This window comes from Arvicola amphibius, chromosome 1, assembly GCF_903992535.2.
Source record: "Arvicola amphibius chromosome 1, mArvAmp1.2, whole genome shotgun sequence".
NCBI classification, from domain to species: domain Eukaryota; kingdom Metazoa; phylum Chordata; class Mammalia; order Rodentia; family Cricetidae; genus Arvicola; species Arvicola amphibius.
The window spans coordinates 187405184-187423645 of NC_052047.1; the positions used below are offsets into that span (position 1 = coordinate 187405184).

Sequence of the window (18462 nt, forward strand, 5' to 3'; positions counted from 1 at the left end):
CATGTTGATTCTTATGGGTAGCCATCAGGATATAACAGCCAGGCCAGAAGACCATGCAACGTTATGATGATGTGCTTGCATTGGTGCTGCTGCAGCTGCCTCTGGGAGTGAAACTAAGTCGTGTCCTTTCTCTAGGATATGTAAGATAGTCAGGAGAGAGCATAGAAAAGTAAAGAAAGTCATCCCAGGACTTAGGAGGCAGAGACAGGCAGATTTCTGAGTTTGAGGACAGCCTGGTCTACAGAGTGAGTTTCAGGACTACACAGAGAGATGTAGAAGTGAATTTATGTTTATCCCATGCTTAATTTCCCAGCAATTGAGAGTCACAGCTTGTAACAAATTAACAAATTGCCATTGCCCAAGTGCAGACTCTTCTGATCTTACCATGCATTTCTTTGGGGTGTCTGATAAGTGTACATTTTCCTTAGTAGACATTTTTATGGTATATATATTTGGCCTCCAGTCATGCATTAATTGCAAAGAAGCTTGCTAATTTGTTGTGTAAGTGTTTCTATTTCAAGGAACTTAGAAAAAACAAACTTTTTTGTCTGGTGTGTCCAGGTTGAGCTAGTAGCTTCAGATAAAAGTCTGCTTTAGAGCTCTCGGGGATAAAATGTTAAAAGGCAGGGCCTAAAATGCAACCAGTCTTCTCTGCTAATGTTTGTAATAAACAGCGTTAGAGTCAGACCCAGGTAACCCAGAGTCTTTCTTTTTAAACTTTCATTTTCACATGATTCATAGTAAACATACTAAAAAAGAAAAAAAAAACTTTAATTGAAAATTTTACAATTGAAATGATTTTTTCATCTTACAGCTTACATACAAATACTTTTGGACAGTGAAAAGTGCTTAAAAACAAGCTGCACCCATGCCCTTTCCTATGTGCAGAATGGGGTATGGAGGCCATGTTCCCCTTCCTTGTGTGCTGCCCCTCTTGTGCTGTCCGCTGTGGTCTAGTGTGGTGTCGTATCGTGACTTCCGGCATGCACAGGGACACAGGCCGTACTCCAGTAGGAGGTGGTTGGCATCTCTGCTGAGATAACCATCCTTGAAGGAAGGGAACTTCTGAGAGTGCAGAGTGAGCACAGCCTTGGTGACAGTGACCAGAAACCATCAAGTGTCACCCCTGCCAAGGTCCCCATTCCCGTTTTTTCATTTTTCTGGGCTCATTTTTTAGGCAAAGCGCCAAGACTCCCCACCCAACATTTATGTACCTGGCTTCCGAGGTTTAGGCCTGAGTTAAGAAGCCAGGGAGCTAAAGAAGCCAGGGAGCTCAGATCTATATAGCAGAGAGGTTAAATCTCATATTAAATTTTTGCAGCTATTCTGAAAGGCCCACCCAATCAATGAAGCTGTTCCCAACTGTGTGTCTTTGAACTTTCTGTATGTATCTATTTTGTTCCAACTAGAACAAGTGTTGCTAGGTGACTTGGTCTTAACAAGATGTGAACCAGTTCCAGTTTTCACCCACAGGGGATCCTTGGACATAGACACCCAAGCATATTGCAAGGATTGGTCCAAGAACTCGGTGGTCCTGCCAAGTGCAACTTATGGCTTGACGGCAATACTTCTCCTCCTCCTCCCAGTGTAGACTTGGTCGCCTGAAAGTCCAAAGAGGAATAGGGGTTAAATATGTCATGACCTATGAGGACCAGTGATACCAACAATGATTAATAGTTAATCCTTTGTAAAACTACTTATTTTCAAGTTATTTGCCCTATTTTGTTGCCAGGTTCTTTCTCACTCTGCGGCAGCTCTGGTCTTCCTCCTCAGCTGTGCTAAATACCTCTGTATGCTTAAGTTTTTGTTTGAGTTTCTCAGACTAGCTTGGAAGCAAATTACTTTTTCTCTGCTGAGCCCCAGAACCTCAGAAGCCTCAAGATTCGGACTTACCCTTGTCTCCTTTCTCTCCTTTTTGCCCTCGAGGGCCAGGTGGCCCAGGAGGACCTCGTTGTCCAGCAAGGCCCCTGTCACCTAAAAGCACAGAGAAGATGTGACATGTATGAATACAAGGCTGAAGGTGTGGCACAGTGTGGTACCAGCAAAGGGGCTACTACTTCTAACTAAGAGGTGGTCATTACACACGATCCCTGTTGCCACTTACCTTTGGGTCCTGGGGCACCCGCCTCTCCCTTTTGCCCAGGTGGGCCTGGAATAGCTCCGTAAGCTGCAAGGAAGGAATCTGGTTTTAGACTAGAGGTTGCCGGAGGTTTGGGAGGTCGAGCGGTTTGTTCAGCGCAACACAGATAGTGGAATCTGGGCTTGTACAGGGAAGTGGAGCTGGCTTCATGGTTTTGGAATCTCAGTACGGGGAGAAAGAGGCATTTATGTGTCAGGCCCCTTGTGAGTCTAAGCAGCAGGCTAGGGCTGGGGAAGCCGTGAGGGCATGCTTACTCCGGAAGAAGTCCATGAGGTCCTGGGTCACATTGCTGTAGGCAGAGAAGACCTTGCTGATGCCAGGAGGGCCCTGGGGCCCAGGCACACCTGGTGGGCCCTGGACAGTATAGGCCATCCCTTGTAGCAGACCTTGACCTGCAGAACACCAGGATGCAGGTGTAGGAAGCAGATACCACTCACAGTGGTGAGCAGCAGCAGAAGGGCAGTATCCTCAGACAGCCTTGCTCAAAGCAGCTAAACTAGAGGAAACTGCCCAGAGGAAGAAGCCCTGCAGCTTCCTTCTCTTTTTCGAGACTGGCCTGGCCTGTTGTGACATTCCTCGGGGGCATTTGGCCTGCAAACCTGTGCTGATAACTAGAGGGAGAAAGGACTTCTTGGCTAACAACCGACAAGTTGTATCTCTGTTACTGTCAGACTTGCTCTGAGCAGAATACCAAGCCCTTCTGTATGCCCTGTCCCCCACAGCTCGGGTGTCAATACTGGGGTTCCTTGCACTGAGACGGTGGAGACTTAGGATGAAGGTCTTCTGTCTTTCAATCCCTGCTCATCTGATTCTACAGTTTCTATCTTCACATTCATTAAAAACGGGCCAGTTTGTGAGGACTGTGTGCCAAGAAGCACTCATGCTCCTCCCTCCCTGAGGTCCAAGGGTTCCAACTTACGCTGCATGCTCTCAGACACCCGCACTGCCAGCTTGTTGTAATCCAGGTCTCCAGTGAAGCCAGCCCGGAACGAATCACCATTGGTGCCATATGTGCCACCTGCAGCTGCCCCATAACCTCCTCCTGGGCTGATATCAGTACCATAGGGACCCCCATCTCCTGCACCAAAGGCTCCACCTTCGCCCAGGGAGCCTCCATTGGCTCCCCCTAGTCCCGTGGAAGAGCTGTAGGAAGTGCCTCGTCTGGCTGAGGAGCTGCTACCCCAGCTGTAGTTCTCTCTTAAGTGACCATTTCCAGGTGGTCCCTGGGGCCCTGGAGGGCCTGGAGGGCCAACGATGAAGCTACGGACATCAGGACCTGTGGGGTAGGAAGATGCATTAGCCCAGATTGCGATGAACAAAAGACTTGGGAGCTAGGGTGGTCTCTGGAGTTTGAATAAAATCCCTTAGTGACAGAGTACATGTACAGAAGAATGCAGTTGAGTAGCGAAACTGGTTTGTCTGAACCTGCTGACAATCTTGTGCCTACTGCGCCACTTACAGGAGTAATGAGGTCTGGGGGGGCACAGGAGGCCACCAATGTCAAGGCACCTACTTGTGAGGTAGTTAATCAGCTCGCTGCGGAAGTTGTCACTGTTTTCAGCTGCATAGGTGGCCAGAGCTGCTGAGACACCTGGGGGCCCTCGAGGACCTGGGGGTCCAGGAGGGCCTGGAGGGCCAGCGATGGAGGACAAGCCAGCAGCTGGGTGGGAGGAGAGGGAATGAGGAAGGTCAGGGTCCTGGGCAGAGACAACTAGATGCTCAGTTTTCCCTTGGCCTACTGTGGGCCCTCCATGGATGGAGGGAAGGAGATGGGAAGTGGAGGGTGGAGTAGAGGAGGGTGGGGGGTATTTACTGGGCCCCTTGCATGCAGGAGGAGAAAGGACTAGGTGTCCCCTTTCTGACATCATTTGGGGATGGCTGCTTCCAAGGGGACATTGGACCCCGACACCCTTCTACCCCACAACCCACATCTTGTTCTCCTAGGTCTTCACTACCAGGCATTAGAACCCTTATTCCATGACTGATCACATGGCTCATGAGTTCTGCAAGGGCTACTTGCATGAGTTAAGAGCCCTGTTTCTTCCCCTGCCATGGCTCATGGCCCCCTTCAAGCCCCAGAGTTCATCCCTGTGCATGCTCCTTCAGGAAATGGCACACTGAGTCAGTTCTCCATGGTGGCCCTAGCGAGGATTAAGGATGCCTGCGGGGTCAGGCCACAGCCCTCTACCCTTCTCTCCCTGCTCCCCAGTGTCCTACTGTGCAAGTAGGATGAGAGGTCCTCCACGCTGATGCTGGACCACGCGCTGCCTGGCATCCCGGGTGGCCCGGGTGGTCCTGGAGGCCCAATGATATCCCTGTAGTCAGACCCTGGGACATGGATGGACAGTAAGGAGTCGGTCATAGCCTGAGCCCATGTTTAGTTTCCATCCCAAACCTATAGATGGGAGTCCCTGCTTGGCCTTACCTCGGAGCATGGTGAGTAGCTCCTCATAGGATGTTCCTGGCAGGCCAGGGGGGCCTGGTGGACCAGGATGCCCAAAACTGATTCCAGAATCTGGGGAACAAGGTCTCAAGTTGTTGGGGACTCACATGGGACAGCGGAGCTCAGATACAAATGGCCTACCAGGGAGGAGAGCAGATAGCAATTTGGGCCGGAGTGGGGTCTGAGGAAGGGAGAGAAGGGGATCAGAAAGAAGATGAATAGGAGAGAGATGCAGACAGTCTGGGCAGTGATGCCCAATGGGGAGGGCACTGAGCAGAGTGTGGGTCCACACTGCTTGACGGCTGCTGGATGTGGAATGTGCATACATATACAAGTGTGCTCGCGACTCAGACTTGCCCTGAACAGCCCTGGAGACTGCAGTCCCTGCAGGGGTCAGTGCAGCTGGCAGGGGGGTAAGGAGGGGTCCGTGGGGCCATTTCAGTGACATTGGATGCCCTAGTCCTCATGCTGTCCCTTCTGACTACTCACTTGACATATAGTTGAGAATGGTGTCTGCTAGCTCTCCATAGTCCAAGGACAGGAGGGACCCATCTCCACCGACTCCTGGTGGCCCTGGGGGACCCGGGGGGCTGCCAGGTGCGACGTAGGAACTGCCACACATCATTCCCTGGAAAGGAGAGGTATGCTTTATTGGATCAACCATAGAAGCCCAGTCAGGGTCCACCTGCTCAGAGCTGGCTCCCAGTATTAGGTCTCGGTCCGTGGGATACACACACAGGCCGGGGGAAATCAGCATACTTCTGGGTGTCTGCAGTGGAGGAAGATGGGAGATTCACTCTCCCATGATGCATTTGTGACCCAGCAAGTGAGGTGGAACAGTGGAGTGTCACAGAGGACTTGCAGGCCTTACAGAGCTCAGCCTTGACTGGTTGCCCACCAAGTGAGGTCGGAATAGATCAAAGAGGCCCCACTTTAGCCCACGGTGGGTCAGTGACTTACGTCGCACATGGCCAAGATCTCTTCGGAGGAGGCAGAGGACAAGCTGACTCCGTAGCCAGACCGCGGTGGGAAGAAGACCTCAGGTTACCCCCTTGGTCTCAGACGCATACCCCTATGTCCAAAGCTCTGAAAGTCAAGGCAACTTGTCATGATGCTCTTGCAAAATGAACAGATGGAGCAATTTCAGGCTATTCGGGAGGCCAGAAGAGGCCGGGTGGAGATTCTGGCTTTTGTAGGGAATGCCATGTTCTAAAAGTATGCTTTAGCCTGATTCCTACTAGATACTGTCAAGCAAGGGTCTCTTCTTGTGAGGCAGAGATGGGCCTGTACTTGGGAGCATGCTAGTTTAAATGAGTTTCATGCTGGCCCCATCATGCCTGTTCCCAGCAATACAATGTTTGCTGAAGCTCGGCCCTGTGACCCAACTATGATGAATGTGGAATCAAAGGTTATATAGTCAGGGGAGGGGTGCGATGCCCAGTGCATTGAGAGATGTGGTTCTGGGGATCCGGGGGATGCTTTAGGAGGAGGGTATCAGAGCACTGAAGACTGACAGACTTACTCCGCAAGTAGCTCACCACCTGGCTTGCCAGCTGGGAGTAGTCGAAAGTCTCTCCTGTGATGGTGAGGGCAGGCCCTGGAGGACCTGGTGGGCCTGGAGGACCCTGAACTCCAGAGAGGTAAGACCTGATGCTGTCACCTGCCAACAAAGGAATGAACAGTCAAGCTTGTGGCCAAGAGCATCCGACCTCCCTATGGTCACAGGTGGAGGAGAGAGTCTGTCCTGGTCCACATAGGGCCTGAGCCATGGCTAGCAGGGGGCCTGGACTGCTTGCTTTTTTTTAATTGATATTTATTGAGCTCTGCATTTTTCTCTGCTCCCCTCCCTGCCTCTCCCCTCCCCCTTTCAACCCTCCCCCAAGGAGTCTCCATGCTCCCAATTTACTCAGGAGATCTTGTCTTTTTCTACTTCTAATTCCCACGTAGATTAGATCTATGTAAGTCTCTCTTAGTGGCCTGGACTGCTTTGCCGCTGATAGAGAACCTGAGGCTAAGGCCTGCTCTGTCCATGAGGGGTTTGGGCCGACAAGACTCTATAGTCAGCCATCCATGTGATATATCACTCATACCAGCGATGGGAGGGGCATGAACACTTTTGAAAATGTGTGTGTGCGTGCATATGTGTATATTCATTTCCGTGCATGTGTAGAGCTCCAGGTAGGATGAAGACGCAGCATATTATGGACAGGTATGTTGGCCAGCTCTGGACCTGCAGGCCAGACTTCATGGGTGGAAGACGTGGGCCTGCCACATAGATGACTACCCCCAACACCCCTTCTCCTTCTCCTCAGTCTCCTTCCCAAGGCGGGTGTCAGGCACTCACTCTGCATGTACTCTGCGATGTAGTGCTGGATTCCTGGCCAGAGCCACTGAGGGAGCCTGGAGGCCCAGGGGGCCCCGGAGGGCCAGGTGGGCCCTGCATGTACGTAGTGCTGGATGATCCACCTGCAGCGAGGAGAAAGGGTCCCTGACTAGGTTTCTTCACTCTGGGTCGGGCCCAGGCATTGTGTCCCTGCCTGGTCTCAGGCTTTGTCTGTAGAGAAGACAGGAAGCTAACAATGGAAGGGCCACATCTTTAAGGGTGCAGAGCTGGGTGCTGACCCCAGGCCAGACCTGGCCCTTTCCTTTCCGCAGTCTCTCGGCCTCCACAGCCTCCCTTCTCTCAGACGACCTGCAAGCTCCCAGGCCTGCCTGCATTCTCAGCTTTGGGTCCACTAACTACAGATGCGCACGCACCTTTTCTTCCATTCCCCCACAAGCTTGCTGGCCTCCTTAAAGGTAGCTCATGTAGAGCCTCTGAGGAGCTACCGAGTTACCATGGAAATCAGAGACGAGGAGATGAACGGAGGCATCACCATCCTCACTGGAACCCCCAGTCTCACTTGGAGATGGAAGAACTTATTCTCTTTTAGTTCTTACCATGAGAGTGACCACCAGGGATGCCAGGAGTACCTGGGACACCAGGATCACCTGCAATCCAAACCGAGAAACCCTGTTTGTACCACCTCCTCCAGGCCTAGTAAGTTTAGCACCCTTCGTGGGTGGCTCAGCAATCATTCCTTGTCTACTACAATCTTACTTGTAAAAATAACCATGTGTTCCCTAATGGGGAGGCGCTCTAAAATCCACAATTGCTGTGCCTGCATCCCTCTCTGAGCAGTAAACACACACACACACACACACACACACACACACACACACACACACACACACATAAGCATGCACACATGCATGCACACACGCACGCACACACACCAGCACCGCATTCAGGCTTGTACATACTTAGCTATTCACAGGGACTCTGATCTACTTGTGTGGACCAAATGCACTTTGAAGAAGCTCAGAGTTCTCGGGGGTCAGCTCTTGCCACCTGCCCCTACCCCAGGTTTGTGTTTGATGTTGCCTGATGCCCTCTGAGGCCTGGAGGGTCTTGTAGAGGACACCAGAGACACTGTGAGAAGGGGACGGAGGCTGGCGCTGGAGTATGACAACCTGGGGTATCTCTGTCGGGTGGAGACTGCTGGCAGAGTTTCTGACCACCTGCCACTCTCTCACTCCCATCCCCACGCTGCAGGCTGCTGAGCCTGGCAGAAGTGCCCTTGGTCCTGCCCCGGCCTCGTCTAAATGCTTTGACCACCAGGCAGATGAGCAGAGGACACTGGTCTCTGGGATCCCCGAGACACGATCTTACCTTGGTCTCCCTTGGACCTGGGGGCCAGGTGGACCCGAGGACGGCCAGAGAAGAGGGTTTCTGCGAGGAGAAAGAAACATCAGGAGTGTGGATGAGGTGCTCCTGGGGAAGCAGAAGCTGGCACAGTACTGGGCACACGCTGTAGATGCTCAGTCAACCCCTTTCCTACGTGTATGGGTTTTGTAAGATGTTTGCATGCTCAAAAGGTTGGCATGTGAATGAATGAAAAGATGACTAGGTAGACAGGTCGGGTAAGAGGGGATGTTGTGGGTGGAACGGATCTTCTCCGGGGCCTTGTTCTGGCCTAGTGCTTAATCTTAGGTTATTTCCATACATCGTTGGTTAACATTGTTGCTCGTATTTGTGTGCGGGCACCTTTCCTGCTTTATCAACTCCCTGCTCTCTGAGGGCAGGAACCAAGCCTCCTGCTCACCCCAGGGTCTCCAAGAGCAGACCTGGCTCTCCCTTCTAATCAGGTTCCCAGTTGTAGCTGCGCTGACGGAGCATATTCCCCACATGCGGCAGATAAAGGTGGGATTCTGTATTGATTCTCCCCTCAAAAATTCAGAATGGAGCAGTCTGGGGAGCCAGTCAGGAAGGTCGCAGCTGCTGAGACCACAGTCAGGCTGGGTCTGAGGGAGGAATGGGTGTGACTGGATGTCCCAAACTTACCTGAGTCCAGGCAGGAAAGATCCTGGTGGGCCTGGGTGGACCTGGCACACCTTCCCCTGGGTAAAGAAGCCCAGGACTCAGTAGGACCAGGGGGTGAGTCAGCCGCCCCTCTGTCTGGGGGAGGAGGCAGGGATGCTCTTCCTGAGAGCCAGAAGGCAAGGCTCTGGGTCTCCTGGTCTCCCACTTCCCCTGTCCTTGTCCTCTCCCCGACAAGGAGTTCAGTTCTCACCTGGGGGGGCCTCTTGGGTCCTGGTGGGGCCTGGGATGGAAGGCCCTGTAGGGGCAGAGAATGTGCTGGTCTTAGAGGGCTGGTTAACTCCTGAGAGCAGTATCTGAGCTTCCTCATAAAATGTTCATGTCCCCAACTCCCAAGATCAACAAGACCTTACCTGGTGGCCCTCGTGGGCCAGGTGGACCAGGGGGACCTCGTAAGTCAACACCCTTCTGTAGAGGAAGCAAATAGAAAGTGAAGGCTCTCATCATGTTCCCGATCTCTCACCAGGATGGCTAGTCTTGGGGCTGCCACCCAGGCCCTGACTGCACAACACCCCCTAGGACCCCATCTGCTGAGACGCCCCTAGGTAGAAGCAGGGTGGATGCAAACTGACGTCAGGGGAGTGGACTTCTGCATTAGCCAACCAGAGCTCGGTCCCCATTCTGTAGAGCCAAGCTGGCAACTCCAGGCAACTTTTTAACCTCTCTCTGTCTGTTTCCCCTCCAGAGACCAGGGTCACTGAGACCTGCACCACAGAGGTGCTGAGATGACTCAGACTCAGCAAGATGCCACCAAACACTGAGCCTCTAGTGTATCGACGACAAAAGCGGTCAGGGGGTGGCCCAGCTGCAATCCCCCCTTGGGCTCTTGAAAGAGCTTTGTGGACGGGAGGCCACAAGTGTCAGCCCGCCTGCGGACTGAGAATCCAAGGCTCCTCATCATTGTTCTCTGAGTTCAGGTGACTCCTGCCAACCATACTCACTCCCGAGGTCTGATCTGACCCCGGTCCTGATGGAAGCCCAGAGCCTGTCAGCTGCCCCATCTGTGTGACTGTGCCTCTCACAGCGACAGACCCTGCCATTCTTCCCAGCTTCCATGGCAGAGCAGGGAACATGATCATTGTGACATGAGACTTTGCAATGACTCAACTGGTGCAGCTGCCCAGGCCCTGCCACCACGGTCCTCATCTTCCATCCCCTCCCCACGCGACACCTGCCCTGGACAGCGGTTGCACTCACGGGGCAGAGAGGACCTCGGAGATGGAGCTACCACTGCTTATTGAATGAGTCACCCAGCAAGTCCTGGCTCCCCTCGTGGGCCTGTGGGGAAGACAGCAGAATTAGGGTGCACACTGCCTGCAGAGGAAAACTCCAGGGTAGGACCAGATACAGGATAGGGCCTAGTCAAGGAAGGACAGGACCTGGAGAAGAGAGGCTGATTCCAGCTGAACCAAAAAAAGAAAGTAAAGCAGGGGCCAGGCCACTGATGGCTGCTCCTTCGGCCTGTGGCCAAAAACCCGTGATGACTTGGGTCAGTTCTCCCAAAGTCCACTGTACTTGTACTACATGGCGAAATCTCTGGACAGTAAGGCTATGAAAATAGTCTGCCTAACCTTGACCAGGATACCACAGAGCGTCCTTGGGCCTCCTGTCCTGAGGACCCCAACCCTCTCAGAGAAATGGGAGGGATGAGGAAAGGCCCTGCTGTTTCTTCCAAAGCACACATCTCCCTCTTTCTCTAACATCCAGACACTTCAACCCCACCTGGGAAGAATGTCCCTGCGACTCAGCCCACAGCCTAGGATTTTACAGGTTGGGACATACCTTGTTGTCCTGGGAGACCAGCAGGGCCGGCGGGACCTGGAAACAGTTATGAATTACAAAAAAGGCTAAATCCTACCCTCACTCTGGGGGTCACAGGAGAAAGCGGAGGAAAGGGCAGGGGTTTTGGGGATCCACAGGCATCCTCCTGGAGCGGGGACTAGCTGGCTGTGTCAGGACTGATTAGAAACCCTAGGTCCAGTCCTGTAAGACTATGACAGAAAGGTGACCCCGAGGTGGCAGAGCTGTCTCTTATTGGCTGGGGACATTATCTCAAAATGTCCCCACACTCACTGGAGCATACTTGCATTGGGTATAAATCATGTATTTACTTTGGATATAAGTATTTTAAATAATTAAGCACATACAAGATCAGCAAGGGTTTGGGGGGAAAACAGGAAACCATCCTCAAGTGCTTGGCTTTTTGTTTTGTTTTGTTCATTTCGGCAGGGTTTTTAATCATCTATTTATAAGATTATGTAATCCACACCACAGCGCTCTTACATGGCCCCGAACAGTGGAACTCTTCAATAACGACGCTGCCACCCCCTCACGGCTTCCCCATATTTCCTGCAGCCGTCTCACGCTGCTGGAGGATTTGGGGGTGCGTCCCCCTCACAGAGCACTGGCATTTGTGTTTCTAAGAAACAAAGAGTTCTAGAGCCTTCCTTCTGATTGGTCCAGCTGCGGGGGCCTACACCCTACCCTGCTGTTGGTTGCTGTTGTGACCTAGGCATGTAATTCACCCGCTCTGGTCTCAGCTTCTCATCTGCAGATGCTAGAGGGGTCCCCATGTTGCGAGCATGGGCTTTCTGGAGCCCCCTATTCTCTCTTCCCCCAGTTCCTGCCCTTGCTGTCAGGATTTGAAACAAATGTGGCTAGAATCCATTGCATCTATAACCTGCTGTTGACTGGGTTAGAGCAAGCAGACAGACTGACCTGGAGTCCCTGGAGGTCCTGGGGGGTCCCATGGCACCGGGAGGTCCGGAGGGTCCAGGGACAGTGATTGTTGATGACCCCTCTGGAAACAGAAGGGACATGGAGCACTGAGCCCCACTCCTGCCCTTCAGGGGTGCCAGCCCCCAGTGGGCCGCAGGTGCAGCAGCCAGACTCGGTCTCCCACCCCTGACATCCCTCCCCTTCCTTGTGCTAACCCACAGAGCTCACCTCTGTCCCTCCCTAAGCACCCACCCACCTGCTTGCTGACATGGAGGCCCAGCTAGGCCATGGCCCAGGGTATGCCAGGCAAATAGAACTCAGGGAGTGCGCCTCTCCCGGGCTGCTTACCCTGCAGTCATGACTCTGCCTGGAGCACCAGGTTCACCTGGGGAGATGAGAAGAGTAGACAAGAGGATCAATCAGTGGCTTGATAAATCACGCTCCACGTTTTTGATTGCGTTGGAGAGCCACCTGTGGTCCTCGGGCCCTCAGGCTAATGGGATTTAATGTGATGGGAGCCCAGGGAGCACTGAGCCCAGCGCATCACTCGTCTCTCAGAGAAGAGTTTTCTGGGAGGCTATGGAGAGTTCGCCCCTTCCATGAGGCTGGAATGGGCTAACAGGAGACTCATTCTCAACACCTCTGCCCCACCTTTTCTTCCTGTAATGGCCATAGGTGGAGAATATTTTCTGAAGGTCAAGGGTACATTAAAAGCCATGATCTCGTATGTACATTCTAGTTCCTGGGGCGGGGGGACAGACAGACTGGGGCCACACGAGAGGGTTCTGGCAATTGGCCCAGCTGGGTGATCCCGAGTTAGATACAAGGTGAAGAAAATGTGTGAGTGAAGGTCGTCCAGGGACAGGGACATGGATTCTGTGTGTCCCACGCACGCCCACCGCTCGTGCACCTCTCGACTGGAGGACACCAGAGGAGAAGGTAGATCATGGGAGAGATCCTGGGGCTGGGAGCCAGGCTCAGTGTGAAAGAGCCTGTCAGCCATGTTTGAAGCCTCCAGTTTTACTCAAAGAGCTAAAAGAATGTGGCTCATTGACCCGGGGTCCTCCCAGGGACTCTTCAGTGAAAAGGTGGCTTTGGTTTCCTCTTGGTGCTTTGTTGATGTTCCTTCCAGCAGGGTGTCAAGGTCACAGCAGGAGAAAGTACTTGAGTTTGTTCTGAGAACACAGCCTAGCGATTGATAACTTTCACTGTAGTGCATCTCCTTTGGACAGGAAGTCACAGAGGAAGTCTGTGGCGCTATCCCTAAACCTATGAGGCCTACTGAAGCCACTAGAGACTTGCTGTCCTAGGAAGTATGAACTCAACTGTCATTTTTTGGGGGGGGGGTTACATTCATTTATCCTCAAAATATCTTTTTGGTTCAACTGCTCATTGGAAATAATAGTTTTTTAAATTTTTTTTCTAGGGTGAACCATGAGTGCTTATGGCCAGAAGTGTCAGAGTTCAGGAGTGTGGAGACAGTGTGTGTCCCTGAGTCCCTGCATGCCTTGCCTGCTCGGGGCCTGGGGTCTGATGGGCAGGACTGAACTAGAGTGCCACTATGTACCCAGGCGGTTCTGCATTGCGCTACCTAGACCCCTTTCAGTTCTTGGACTTTGTTAGCGGGGTGGAAACACCCCTTCCTTCCTGTGTAGACAGCTGTTTCTTCAGATCTGATGTCCTTGGTCACACCTGGGACAGGGTGGGAGGTTGAGACCAAGGGTAGCCTCTAGTCTCAGAAAGTAGTGGGGATGAGCCTAGGTGACGGAGTATTTTAGCAGAAAACAAGGACTTGGAAAATTTAGGGACCAGCAGGTTCCTGTCCTATCTTCCTGCCACAAGGGCCTGGGAACACGAAAATGAGTCTTAGTCTGAGAACGGATAGCTGGTGAGAACAGGCGCCTGAGGACTCAGGGCCAGGAGGGCTGTGCACAAATCTCAGAGCTCCCACCGTCCCGCCTTCAGTCGGAGCCACTAGATGCCACTGTTGGTCCCAGGCTCTGGTCAGAGCAGACCTCCCTCTTGCCAACCATCTCCAGCTGTTAAAATGGCTGATGCAAAGAAAAAAAAAAACCCAAAGAAACCTTCTTGGGAAAAGTCACATACCTTTAGTCCCCGGTCGGCCAGGGCTACCAGGAAGTCCTAATGTGATTAAACATAAGTCAGTCAGGATGACCAAAGCCTGGCAGGCAGCTGTGAGTGTCCGCCCTCCCATCCCTCTCTTCTCTCTGGCAGTAGCCAGCATTCTGCCTCTCAGCCAGGCCACCCTGGCTGCCTGATCGAGGCAGCAGGACTCAGGTCTTGCCTTGAGTACCTGGAGTGAGAGTGAGGGCTTCTCTCCCAGATCCCTGGTCTGTTTCTGGGCAATGGAGGCACATCAGGCATGGGTTGAAGCAGGCAGAAGCATCCTAGGGATTTCCTACCCTCTGGACTGCAAAGCTGCCACTGTCCCTTTCCCTGTCTAGGGCAGCAGCAGCTGAGGACCTTTGGGTAGCCTGGACTCGATTTCACTATGAATCTTTGACCAATTGCCTTTAGAAAATTAGGGCCTGGGCGTGGTGAAGACAATAAAAACCAACTCGGCTTTACAGGGGCTTTAACCACAGCCATTGTCCCCAAGGGAACCTTGGGAGCCAGTGCCATGCAGGGCAGCACGTGCTCCCTCCATGCCATAGGGAACCTGGGTTGGCTGGCTAAGAGAATTCCTGGCCAGTAGACTCCTTGAGGCTTGGGTCTTCTCCTAGCATTCCTGCACCAGATGAGGGCAGAACCCAGCACGAACAGGATCTGAATCACTGACACCAGAAAGCCGTCTAGATTGTTCTCTGTGTGTTTTTTTCTTATGGTGCTTCTTCAGAACTCACTATGACAGAACCTGAGCCTGTGTTGCTGGAGTTGTGAGCAGGAAGCCAGGCTCACATGACTAGAGGCACTGGCCAAAGTGTCTGGCCTGGGAGGAGGTGGAAGCTGGGACTGGATGACTCACCCTGAGGTCCTTGGGGTCCTGTGAGACCTGCAGAAAAGAAGACATGGGGCCAAGAGTTGAAGGGTTAGGAGTGTCCCCAAGGAATCACAAGCCTTGCCTGCAGGAGCTGGTGTGCACGACAGCCAAAGGGGTCAGAGGACACGGGAGGACAAGCCTCACAGCGGTGTAATCTGGAGCCCTCGTCACTCGGCAGATAGCAACTCTGTGAGTTTTGCCGTGAAATGCTGCATCCCTTTAAACACAGCTCCTCATGCCGTGCTGACCCCTAACCACAAAACTATTTTCGCTGCTACTTCATAACTGTAATTTTACTACTGTTATGAGTTGTTATGTAAATATCTGATATAAGCCCATTTGGGTTCTAGATGTTTTCAGGAATATAGAGAGCCAGTAACCTAGAAAGCTACACACACACACACATCACACACACACACACACACACGATGCCAAATGCTGCCACCATCCCCTCTCTTACAGTTCACCTAAGCACCAAGCCAAGGAGTCAGGTGTCCTGTGTTCTCAGAGCCTGGGGAAATGGTCGCCTTGCCTGCTTCTGATTTGCTCTTTCCCACAGACCTGAGAAATCCTGCTGTCTGGCCCCTCAGTGGAGATACTAAAGAAGGCTTCTCCTCTCGATTGGTAGATACTGGTGAAGGCCTAGGCACAGCACCAGGAGAGGAGACAGGGAAAAGCTTGGGCAAGATATGAAGCTGAGTTCAAGTCTGCAGTTTTCTTGTTTGCTTTTTGTGTTTTGAGACAGGGGGGATTCTCTGTTGTAACAGTTCTGGTTGTCCTGGGACTTGCTTTGTAGATCAGGCTTCCCTTGAACTCACAGAAATCTGCCTGCCTCTACCTTCTGAGTGCTGAGATTAAAGGCATGTGCCACCACCACTGCCCGGCTGTTCAAGTCTGCAACTTTAAGAGCACCTCGTTCCTAGAGCACCCTGCTTTCATCGGCTAGTCTCTCTTTTCCAAATGTCCAGACTCGGTGACTGATGCTGGGCCCACATCAGTCAGCACAACTTGCTGTTGGAGTCTTCCACCGAGATGGGATAAGGCTTATGCATACATGCGATGAAGCACCCATGAGCCTACTGCATCCTCGAGAGTGCACATATACACCTGAACATTCCTGACTCTCACACACACACTCAAAAGACTGTGACTTCCATTTCCTGTCTCGTTACCTGGCTTTCCTGGGTCTCCAGAGGGTCCTGGTGGGCCTCGGGTTCCAGGCATCCCTGTCAGACCTTGCTCACCTGCAGAGAGCATGAGAAATGGAAATGTCTTTCCCTTGGGAAAGCACCTCTGAGTCAGCAGGTTTTCCTGGGTGACATGCTGGCAGGATGGCAGATAGGTAGGAGGAGGTCCCGTGACCACATGGTGCATGCCCCTTTGTCATTAGGATGGAGGGCCCAGCTTATGCATGTGGGGGTGAAGGCAGGGTTGGGAGGGGCAGACATGGGCGGCCTGGTGAGACTGAAGACCACCGAGCAGTGACTAACCTCTGGGGCCTTTGCTGTCCATCAGGGCCAGAAGGACCTGGTAAAGCAGAAAAGCAAAGTCTGTCAGGCACTCTTGGGGGGTAGTTCTGGGACCCCTCTCTCGTCCTGTCCTAGTAAGCCTGGAGCGCACCGTCTCCTAGCTGGAAGGCCTTATGCAGCTATCACTGTTGGCTGTCAAGCTCAGAAGCTTGTTGTGGGGTACCCCGGGTACAGCCTCCTCTCCTCAACAGCATTCCCCTGCTGGGACAACCCTGTCCCCCCATTACCTGGGGTCCTTTAGACCCTTGTCAACCTCTGTTCTAAGCATAGTTCTAACTGGCTGACCTTCTAAAGTGGAGCCCTCTGGCTGGTCTCACTAGCCACACCTCTGTCTCCTCAGCAGGGGATAGTTTTTCCAAAGTGGCCCATGATGAAATGCTTCCTAAATGTTTAGGAACATCTGAAATACCCTTCCTTTGTCCTTCACAATCTCTTCTCTGATTGTATTCTCGTTCTCTGTGCCTCTCACGATCCCGTCACCCATCACAAACTTTGTGGTAACTTGAGGGGGCGAGCTATGCCCCTTGCCAGTAGTTCACTTGTCCTGTGGACAGTAAGCACTTACTATGTCTCCTTAAGTGAATGGAGGTGTGAGGGCCTCATCCTTGTTGGTGGGGCTTGAGCTTCACTGGGACTCAGCCTGGGGACCAGGCATCCTGGTGCTTCCTCTCCTGGCATAGACATCTCAGTAATAGCTAGTCAAAAGGTGGCGGTCTGGATCTGGCTTTGGCACTACCTTGAGGTGGGCTACTTGGGGGCTCACCAAACTTTGGCCCCTGTCAGTTCTTAGCAGACAGAAAATCACCAGGAAGGAGGACCATTGCTTATTCCAGAGCGGGAGAAATTCCCAGGAAAACTATGTCTAGAAGAGCCCAGGAGGGTGTCCAGCTCAAAACTGTCGCCTGTCTTTGTGGACACTTACCCATTGCACACTTTGGCTCCGGGCTCACCCACGGCTCCAGGCAAACCTCGCATGCCAGGTTCCCCTGCAAAGAGACAAAGGAGCGCTGCCGGAGGCTAACAAGCTATGCATGCTTCCACCGAGGTAGAATTGCGTATGCCTGCTTCTCCTCCTCCAGAGGAGCTGAGAGAGGCACCCTCTGCCTTGATGCCACAGTCAGGACCCGCCCTATCCCTCCCACCCCATGGGCAGCAGGCTCAGACTGGTTCAGAAGCTCGTGTATAAGTCTGATATCCCTGGAAACAGCAGCTACCCTTTGTGGTCAAAGCATTATGAATTCCGTGCAGTGGGCAGGAGGTGAGCAGCTGAGAGGGTGAGCAGCCAGCGCTTGGTGCTGCTTGGGAATTGATTCTTAATATTTCCCAGTCAGTTTCCAAAGAACCTAAGACAGGTATAACCTCTGCATCAAACAGACAACGGATCAAGGCGGATGGATTCCATCTGGGTTCAACCCCCATCTTTTTGTGTTTGTCCCACTTCTGGTGACTGCTAGACCTTAAATTCCTGGGTTGGACTGACCTGTGAGGCCTCTGGGTCCTTTCTCACCCTGGTCACCTAAACAAATGCGGGGATGGAGAGGAAGAATTAGCTGAAAGCAACGGAAGCCATCTTGCCCCATGTCTGGGGCCCTGTGAGGCAGCTGCAGCAGGATGCTGGTGTGAAGTCCCTGCACTGACGAAGCTAGAGGAGCCACCCACCCACCACCCACCCCCAATCCACCAACTGGTTCCCCCCACAACCTCTGTTGTGGCACACACAGGTGTCCTGGGCACAAAGAAGACAAGACCAGAGGGCAGACACCTGGCAATGTGCTGCCTCACCACCGTAGAGAGCAACCCAACCCTGACTATGTGATGTGGGCACTGTGTTTCCCCTCTTTGTGCCTCAGTTCCCTTCTGAGGAGAAGAATGAAACTCTCAGCTCCCTCTCATCCCCAGAGCCCAGAGCCAGAGTCATGTGTGCTCCTGGATCTGTGCACAGGTTGTTCTGGGTGTCTGGGAGCAGATGGGAGCAGCGGTGGGAACAGTATACCTTTGGTGCCCGGTGGTCCCATAAGTCCTTTGTCACCTGCAAGGAAAAACAGATACCTTGGTGGCAAAGTTCGTGTGGGGACGACCAGAGAGGGTCAGTGTCTGGTCTCTGATGAAAGTTTCCCCACCCATCTTGGCTTCACCTCCGCCTCTTGCACTTCGTAGCTTGTGGGTCGTGTCCATCAGATCTCTCTGAGCCCTGAACCCCGATTCCCTCTT

The 18462-nt window shown here is 52.7% G+C and overlaps 1 protein-coding gene across 1 annotated transcript in view; it reads right to left on the reverse strand.

Moving 5' to 3' along the window:
* Positions 1–750: 750 nt before the first annotated feature.
* Col17a1 (collagen type XVII alpha 1 chain) overlaps positions 751–18462 on the reverse strand; it is a 39218-nt gene continuing 21506 nt past the window's right edge. Inside the window, 33 exon segments of the mRNA XM_038317972.1 lie at positions 751–1601; positions 1894–1974; positions 2105–2167; positions 2395–2532; positions 3060–3416; positions 3654–3800; positions 4358–4468; positions 4566–4655; positions 5073–5176; positions 5178–5211; positions 5540–5621; positions 6098–6243; positions 6928–6960; positions 6963–7049; positions 7524–7574; positions 8296–8355; positions 8964–9023; positions 9197–9241; positions 9357–9411; positions 10197–10250; positions 10253–10281; positions 10786–10821; positions 11722–11746; positions 11748–11806; positions 12074–12106; positions 13828–13863; positions 14708–14734; positions 15895–15974; positions 16222–16249; positions 16743–16795; positions 17174–17237; positions 17732–17767; positions 18245–18286. Of these exon segments, the coding sequence (XP_038173900.1) occupies positions 1549–1601; positions 1894–1974; positions 2105–2167; positions 2395–2532; positions 3060–3416; positions 3654–3800; positions 4358–4468; positions 4566–4655; positions 5073–5176; positions 5178–5211; positions 5540–5621; positions 6098–6243; positions 6928–6960; positions 6963–7049; positions 7524–7574; positions 8296–8355; positions 8964–9023; positions 9197–9241; positions 9357–9411; positions 10197–10250; positions 10253–10281; positions 10786–10821; positions 11722–11746; positions 11748–11806; positions 12074–12106; positions 13828–13863; positions 14708–14734; positions 15895–15974; positions 16222–16249; positions 16743–16795; positions 17174–17237; positions 17732–17767; positions 18245–18286 (2399 nt within the window). The 3' untranslated portion in view covers positions 751–1548.